Source organism: Gekko japonicus, unplaced genomic scaffold (assembly GCF_001447785.1).
Source record: "Gekko japonicus isolate JY-2015 unplaced genomic scaffold, Gekko_japonicus_V1.1 scaffold2000, whole genome shotgun sequence".
Classification (NCBI taxonomy): domain Eukaryota; kingdom Metazoa; phylum Chordata; class Lepidosauria; order Squamata; family Gekkonidae; genus Gekko; species Gekko japonicus.
This window is the reverse complement of record NW_015159775.1, coordinates 299,895-308,338: the sequence shown is the minus strand read 5'-3', so window position 1 is coordinate 308,338 and position 8,444 is coordinate 299,895. Positions and strand designations below refer to the sequence as shown.

Here is an 8,444-nt window from a genome sequence, read left to right as displayed (position 1 = left end):
GTGCCCACGAATTCTTGCATTGTGAGAAAGGGAGAAAAGTACCTCTTTCTCTACCTGCTCTATCCCATGCATAATCTTGTAAACCTCGATCATGTCACCCCTCAGCCGTCATTTCTCCAAGCATTCCGTGGCCTTCAACATTCTGCAGTATGTTTTGGCACAGGGCCTCCATTAGAAGGAACCAGTTGGTACCTAGGACTTTTGGTGTGGATTTGGAGAATTTCCCCCCTGATTCAGATCCCCTTCTCTGGGATATACTAGAGCTCTTAGAGGCTCGAAGAGGCCAAATTTCCCCTTCTCTCCTTATCTCTCCTTATATATAATTGAATAGTGGGTGCCAAAGTTAGTTCTAATTCTGAAATGCACTCCCTTAGTGTATGGCTGATGGCACTGCTCCTCAGCATATATCACCACCAATCAGAAGGCAAAGCCCGGGTCCCACCCACACCACAACTGCTGCGACAACCTGGTCTTTTGCATATGGAAGCTGATTGGACTTCAGTCCATTCCACACCTCAAACTCCCCCCCCCCCGCAAGGCAGTTGGGATTTTCAGTTGCATAACATACCTCATAGGGGAGAGGAGAATGGGTAACAATGGTTACCACTCTCCAGGTGAGGGCTACAGATAACTCAAACATACAAATGCAGAGATCAGTCCCTCTGGAGAAAACAGTGGACTCTGTCATTAAACCCTGCTGAGGTCGCCACAGGAAACTGACACTGTTTGCCCAAAGCCAGAGCACTCTCCCAGAGCCTCTTTCTAGATCCCGTTGTATTTATTTCCGCAACGGGCATTATTTCTAGTCTTCTATAATAGACACATCACTGCCCTCAACATTCCGTGAATTCTCGAGAATAATGAGCATGCTCACTTCTCTTGTACTATTGGGGAGGGGGCTTCTTTTTAATTGACAACGTAATGGGTTTCTGTATAGATGGAGGATCCTCACGTCTGTGTCCCCTCCCCCCAGTATGCAGAACACCTTGTATGTGGGTATCCACATTTCGGCACCCTGTATGAAAGCCATCCAGTGTCATTAGAAATTACCATGGGCTCATCGATGTTTTCCAAGCTGCGGTGAGAACCCTGGCGTCCCGCCTCCCACTTTGTTTGGTGTAGTGATTAAGTGCACAGTTCAGTGGTTAAGTGCGCGGACTCTAATCTGGGAGAACCGGGTTTGATCCCCCACTCCTCCACTTGCAGAGCTGCTGGATGACCTTGGGTAAGCCATAGTTCTCTCAGAGCTGTTCTCTTACGAGCAGTCCTCGCAAGAGCTCTCTCAGCCCTGCCTACCTCGCAGGGTGTCTGTTGCGGGGAGGGGAAGGGGTAGGAGTTTGTGAGCCGCTCTGAGACTCCGAGTGAAGGGCGGGGTATAAATCCAATCTCTTCTTCTTCATTTCCATCCTAATTTGGCACATTCCTTTCTCTCCGCAGTGCCATGGTCCATGCCTACCGGAACGCCCGGAGGAAACAGGAAGCCCAGGTGTGCCAGCTGGAGAAGCAGGTTGGCTTGATGAGTCACCGGCAAGCAGAGCAGTTGCGATTGCTGATGTGCGCCCTCCAGAGGCTGGAGGGCAGAGTGGATGGCCGGCTCCCCCCTTGCGGGGTTGGTGTCTCTGCAAGAGACAGCCAGTCCTGCGGGGGTGGGTCACAGCACCAAAATGTGTCTTGTGACAGATGCTGACCTCAGTGTGGAATCACCTCGTTGACTAACCCTAACTATAAATACACATTGATGGGGTCCGAACTGGCAGAGACTGACCAAGAGAGAGATCTTGGAGTCCTAGTAGATAACTCAATGAAAATGTCGAGACAGTGTGTGACTGCAATATAAAAAGGGCCAACGCTATGCTGGAGATTATTAGGAAAGGAATTGAAAACAAATTGGCCAGTCTCATAATGCCCCTTGTATAAATCGATGGCGCAACCTCATTTGGAGTACTGTGTGGAGTTCTGGTCACCGCACCTCAGAAAGGATACTGTGGCATTGGAAAAAGGGCAACTAGAATGATCAAAGGGTTGGAACACTTTCCCTATGAAGAGAGGTTAAAGCGCTTGGGGCTCTTTAGCTTGGAGAAACGACGGCTGAGGGGTGACATGATCGAGGTTTACAAAATGATGCACGGGATAGAACAGGTAGAGAAAGAAGTACTTTCCCCCCTTTCTCACAGTACGAGAACTCGTGGGCACTCCATGAAATTGGTGAACACTCGGGTTAGAAGGGATAAAAGGAAGTACTTCTTCACCCAAGGAGTGATTAACACATGGGACTCACTGCCACAGGAGATGGTGGCGGTGGCTACAAGCATGGACGGCTTCAAGAGGGAACTGAATAAGCGTATGAAGCAGAGGTCCATTAGTGGCTATTAGCCACAAGGTATAGATAGGAACTCTCCGGCTTGGGCAAGGGATGCTCTGTGTTCTTGGTGCTTGCTTCCTTTGTGTAGCCTACTTCACAGGGTTGTTGTGAATATAAAATAGGGAACAGGGGAAAGGAAGCCACTGAACACCCACCCCCCCATCCTTGGAGGAAGGGTGGGAACAATAAATAAACAGAAATCAGAAGAGCTCTGCTGGATCAGGCCAAGGGTCAGTCTAATTTCAAAAATGGTAATCTGTCTGCATCTGAGAAGCTCAAAAGCAGGCTGGGGAGGGAGACAGTTTTCCCAGTGGTTTATCCCCAGCGATCTTTGTTCAGAGGTACACTGCCCCTGAACATGGAGGCTTGATTTGGCTCGATCCGTCGATCTGTCCTCTGAATCTCTTTGACTGCCACTGTATAAGAGCTGCAGAAGAGCCCTGAGGGATCAGATCAAGAATGGCCGTCTAGCCGAGCATCCTGACTCCAGCGGTGACCAGCCAGATGCCCTCAGTTAGAACCCCACTAGCCGGGTAGAAAGACAGCACTCCTCCCTCGTCTCTCAGTACCTTTAGGGCTATTCCGAAGTAGGTTGTCAGCCTCACTCCGGGAGAGAAATCAAATCTTCCTTGCAACAAATCAAGCTCCCAGTAGAGGGCACCTCTGAGCCAAGCAAGTGCAGGAATTGCCTCTACCGCTTGTGCCTCTGCCTATGGAAATACTGAAGATCGTGTGCAGGAATGTTACCAAATGGCCACTTTGTGCTTTATATCTTTTAGGTAGAAATAGGGGTCATTTCGTAGAAAAAGAGGTGCAGGAGCTCATTAGCACAACTTATTAGCAGCCAGGTAAGTTGCAGAGCCCCCCCCCGCCTGCATTCAGGTACAAGCTCTCCCTCCTCTGTGAGGACAGATCTGCGTGTTCCCTCCCCACCCCTAGCTAGCAATCCAAAACAGTCCAGTGCACCTTTAAGACCAATAAGACCAAGTTTTATTCAGGTACAAGCTCTCCCTCCTTTGCAAGGAGAGATCACGTCCCCCCCCCCCCCCCCAATAGCTAGCAATCCAAAACAGTCCAGTGGAGCCTGAGCGGTGGGTGTTGCCTTCTGACACACTTCCGGTGATGTCAGGGGGTGTGGCATATGCAAATGAGTTATGCCGATGAGTTATGCGAATGAGCTCCTGCACCTCTTTTTCTATGAAATGACCCCTGGGTGTGCCACTCCATCCGTAACGTTCCCACCACTGCAGAGTAAAGTTAGGTGCTGTAGAACAGGGGTTGCCAAACTCCAGGTGGGCCCTGGAGACCTGCTGCTTTGACAACTGCTCTCCAGACTAGAGAAATCAGTCCCCCTGGAGAAAACGACGGCTTTGGAGGGTGGACTCTGTGGGATTGTACCGTGCTGAGGCCCCTCCCCTTCCTAAGCCCTGCGTTCTCTAGGCTCAACCATCCCCTCTCCCAAATCTCCAAGTATTTCCCAACCCAGAGCTGGCAACCCGACGTAGAACTCCATTCCAGACTGTCTTTTGTTACCCCCAGTTCATTTTGCAGTCGTGCCACCTGTGTTTGTTTCAGCCGGGACCTCTGTACCTTGTAAAGCAATCGAAAGAAGAAATGCCAAAGGACAGACGGCATCAAAAATTGCATCGCAAATTCACCGTGGGTTATGTCACAAGGACGAAAACTACCTACGGAAAGGAAGAAGAACCAACGGGCATGCTTGGGTCTGCACGAAGCCCTCACTCTGCTCCGCCTGGAAGATTTGTGCTTTACACACAAATTGTGTCGTATTCTGCATTTCATGCAAGACTCGTGGTTGAAATTTGGATCAGCTTTGCATGTATTTAATTCTATTTATTTACTTATATTAATCAACCAATCTTTATTAAAACGGCTCTTGACCAGCACAGAATAAAACAGGTTCATCTGCTCCAAATTTAAAAGACTATTAATAAATATAACATTTAAAACATGAGAATTAAATATCTTTAAAAACATTTTAAAGTACAATTTTAACCTTTGGGGTAGTGTTTAGGAGTGCAGACTCTAATCTGGGAGAACCGGGTTTGATTCCCCACTCCTTCACATGCAGCCTTGGGCCAGTCATAGTTTTCTCAGCACTCTCTCAGCCCCACCTACCTCACAGGGGAGAGGAAGGGAAAGGAGATTGTAACCCACTCTGAGACTCCGAGTGAAGGGCAGGGTATAAATATCCTCTTCCTCCTCTCCTCCTCCTGTTTTCTTCCGTCTTCTTTCTTCTTTATCTGCTGAATTCTGTAAAAAGGTAAAGGGTAAAGGTTCCCTTGCTTGAAAGCCAGTCGAATCCGACTCTAGGGTTGCGGTGCTCATCTCCATTTCCAAGCCGAAGAGCCAGCGCTGTCCGAAGACATTTCCGTGGTCATGTGGCCGGCATGACTAAACACCGAGGCGCACGGTGTCATGCGGCACCCGGGTCTCGAACTGCTGAACTACTGACCTTCGACACCCTGCAGTTCAGTGTCTTAACCACTTGAGCCACTGCAGCTCTGTAAGTTCATCAGCAACATTCTAGTATACACTTAGCCTGTTCGGCCAAAGTACCTTCTAATTATAGGAGAGGCAAACGTAATACAAACTTCTCGATAAAAAAATATATATAGTAAGGGCAGCAAAATAAGACAGGTTCTACAGTTTCAACCTCCCCTGTACTACAAAGGCATAACCTGTTTTCCATCGGGACTTTTTTATATCACCCTTCCAGAACTGCTGAGGGGAGAGCTTGGTTTCTAGCAAGTGTAAATTATCTCCTGTGACTTGGTATCTCCAAGAGAGATAAGCGGCTGGTGAAACGAGGGCTCTGGAGTTGTCCACTGACATTTATTATCATCTGCCTTTCTCACGGGGGGAGGGGCTCAAGGCGGATTAGGCATCGTGAGTCAGTACAGTGAACAAAGTGGGAGATTTGGAAACGAATGCATTAGGACTTTAGCAGTCTGGACCCACCAAAAAGCACTGAAGGATAGCATAAGTATTCGCACGACAGTACCAAAGTTACATAAATGGACTCCTGCTTACAATAAGCTATGCACCGCAATACAGACCTCAGTCGTCGTAGATTTTCGGGGCTGTATGGCCGTGGTCTTGGCATTGTGGTACCTGACGTTTTGCCAGCAGCTGTTTTATGTATGAGGACTGGAACATTCCAGGACTATCTACCAGAGACTGGCTGAGCTTGGAGCTCTAGAACAATAGCCCACCAGGACTCTGGAAGGGACCAGTGAGAAACTAATGTTATGTAAATAGCCTATCGTTGGGAGTTGGGTGTGTTTGGGTGTGCTTTTTGCATGCTGTTTAAACAGGGCTGTTGCCCTGAGGTTTCAGTCTTGTATCTGCTGAATCACTTAATAAAGTAGAGCTGTTCACTGCGATGCGTCTTGAACCCAGTGTTTAATAAGCTGTGACTGGCATCCTCAGAGGTATAACACAGAAAGATGGCGTCCTCTCTGTGTTGATGTGAGAAGAAGAATGGTAGGCAGGTAATTTATATCTTCTCAGGAAGGTGGGGTAGGGCTGAGTCATTATCTGGTAGGCGTTCCCCCGGCTGTGACATGTTAATGGTGGAGCTTTCCTGAGGAGGTTCTTTTGCATCTGGATTGGCTGATGAAATTCTAATCTCATCCGTAGTGCCGTTGTCAGATGTAGAGCATTTTGTGTTTTTCAGGACTGGAAACCCTACCTGGTTGCTTCTTGCTCCTCGTGGCCTGATAGAAGGCTGCTGGGAGCAGGGCTTGTTGCATGTGCCCACCCCCTGGGCTCCTTACTGCCATAGCTCCGCTCCTGTGCACTCCGGCAGGAAATGACCCCTGGTTACAGTGTGTGCTTTGGTGTCCCCCCCCCCATGACTGCTGTACCCGACAGTTCTGCGCCGGACAGAAATTCACAGCAACACAAAGAGGGAGACAACAAGATTTGGATGCTGGATGACCTTGGGCAAGCCGTAGTTCTGATAAGAGCTGTCCTTGATAAAGAGCAGTTTCTGTCAGAGCTCTCTCAGCCCCACCTGCCTCACAGGGTGTCTGTTGTGGGGAGGGGGAGGGAAAGGAGTTTGTAAGCCGCTCTGAGACTCCCTTGGGTAGTGAAGGGCAGGGTATAAATCCAATCTCTTCTTCTGTTGAATTCTTGTGTCTCATTCATCTGTTAAAGGCAATGAGTCCACCCCCCCCCCCAAGATGGCATTCTTTGGGCACACCAAGACCTGTGGCATGGAAAGCTGTGCATATTTTGCACACCAGGAATAAGGCCTCTGGAACTCACCGGGACTTGCATGTGAGTCACCTTGTACAGGAGCAGGCCGGAAGAGGCAGCACCCGGGAATCAAGTCAGACAGTTTGCTCCATTCTCCCAATGGGTGGGTGATAGAGCCCTTTCTACCTTGTCACTCTCCTCGCTTGTAAGTTCCTGGGTTTTTTTGGGGGGGGGGGTCCTGCACATGTTTTGCTCCTTGTAGTGGCCATTTTGATATTCGACTGGTGTATGTCCAGCACATCTCCCTGCAGATGAAGAAGAGGAGATTGGATTTATACCCGGCCCTTCACTCGGAGTCTCAGAGCGGCTTACCAACTCCTTTCCCTTCCCCTCCCCACAACAGACACCCTGTGAGGTAGGTGGGGCTGAGAGAGCTCTTTCAAGGACTGCCCGTGAGAGAACAGCTCTGAGAGAACTTGTGACTGACCCAAGGTCACACCAGCAACTGCATGTGGAGGAGTGGGGAACCAAACCCGGTTCTCCCAGATCAGAGTCCGTGCTCTTCACCACAACACCGAACTGGCTCTCTACACTAGACGCTGCACTCTTAACCACTACACCAAACTGGCTTTAAATGGCAGGTTTTTATGTCAGACATAACCGGGTGCAGTGTTCCCTCTAAGCTGAGTTAGTGTGAGCTAGCTCACAGTTTTTTAGCTTCCGGCTCTCACATTTTTGTCTTAGCTCAGGAAGGAGGACTCCAGAGCAAACTAATCTATGCAGCAACCAAATCGCTCGCTCACAACTTTAACGCCAGGCGCTCACAAAGAAGAATTTTTTGCTCACGAGACTCCACAGCTTAGAGGGAACATTGACCGGGTGTGAGAATCAGATCAACCACTAGAGGAAGCAAAACTTACAAGCGAGGGAGATGAGAATGCGGAACAGCCCAGGGTTACAGGAGCCGGTCATTTTTGGTTGGCTCTCCAAAAGGGGAAGAGGGAGTTTTCGAGAAAGCAACTTTTCCAGTCCATTCTAGGCAGAGGGAAACTTATATGGACAGAAGAAGAAGGGAGATAGATTTGCAACAGGACAATACAGATTTGTCAAGCCCGCCCTGGCTTTGTAATAGCCCTGCATGAAGGCAAAAAGGACATCCTGGGATTGCTGAGGGTTTGTCGCTGATGGGGCGGGGTGTGTGTGTGCTGCTTTTCACAGCAGAGCTGCAAACTCTTGGGGATGGTGGCGACCTTCTCTGTTCAGATGTTAAAAAGCCAAAGAAGGAAGCCTTTGGTAGGAAGGCTGAATCTTGGAGATGGACGTGAGGGGACTGACAGGCCGGAACTGGTGGAGATGGCAACTCTGGGCACGGAGAGGGCAACTGTCCGCATCCAACGTCGTGTGGCACTCAAAAGAAGACAAGAAGTAGAAGAGATTGGATTTATACCCCGCCGTTCGCTACCCGAAGAAGTCTCAGAACGGCTGACAATCTCCTTTCCCTTCCCCTCCCCACAACAGACAGCCTGTGAGGTACGTGGGGCTGAGAGAGCTCTTTCAAGGACTTCCCGTGAGAGAACAGCTCATAGAGAACTTGTGACTGACCCAAGGTCACACCAGCCAGGTGCAAGTGGAGGAGTGAGGAATCAAACCCAGTTCTCCCAGATTGGAGTCCGCACACTTAACCACTACACCAAACTAGCTCAGATTGTGGCATCGACTTTTGGGGATGCTTTGTCAAGATGCATGCGGTGTTGTTATCTGCTAGCCGACACACAAACGCACACAGGAGGAGGGGACAAAAGAGGGTTCCAGCCTGTGACTTAGGTATGCAAAGCTCCAAGATACATCAGAGACGGAA

General features: G+C 49.4%; 1 protein-coding gene across 1 annotated transcript in view; it reads left to right on the top strand.

The window, feature by feature from the left end:
• The window catches only part of USHBP1 (Usher syndrome 1C binding protein 1), a gene marked incomplete at its 3' end in the record, with an annotated part of 45,672 nt that extends 37,622 nt beyond the window's left edge, over nt 1-8,050 (top strand). The window contains exons 13-14 of the mRNA XM_015406815.1: nt 1,438-1,554; nt 8,005-8,050. Coding sequence (XP_015262301.1) covers nt 1,438-1,554; nt 8,005-8,050 — 163 coding nt within the window. The remainder of the gene's footprint in view (nt 1-1,437; nt 1,555-8,004) is intronic.
• Nucleotides 8,051-8,444: the final 394 nt, after the last annotated feature.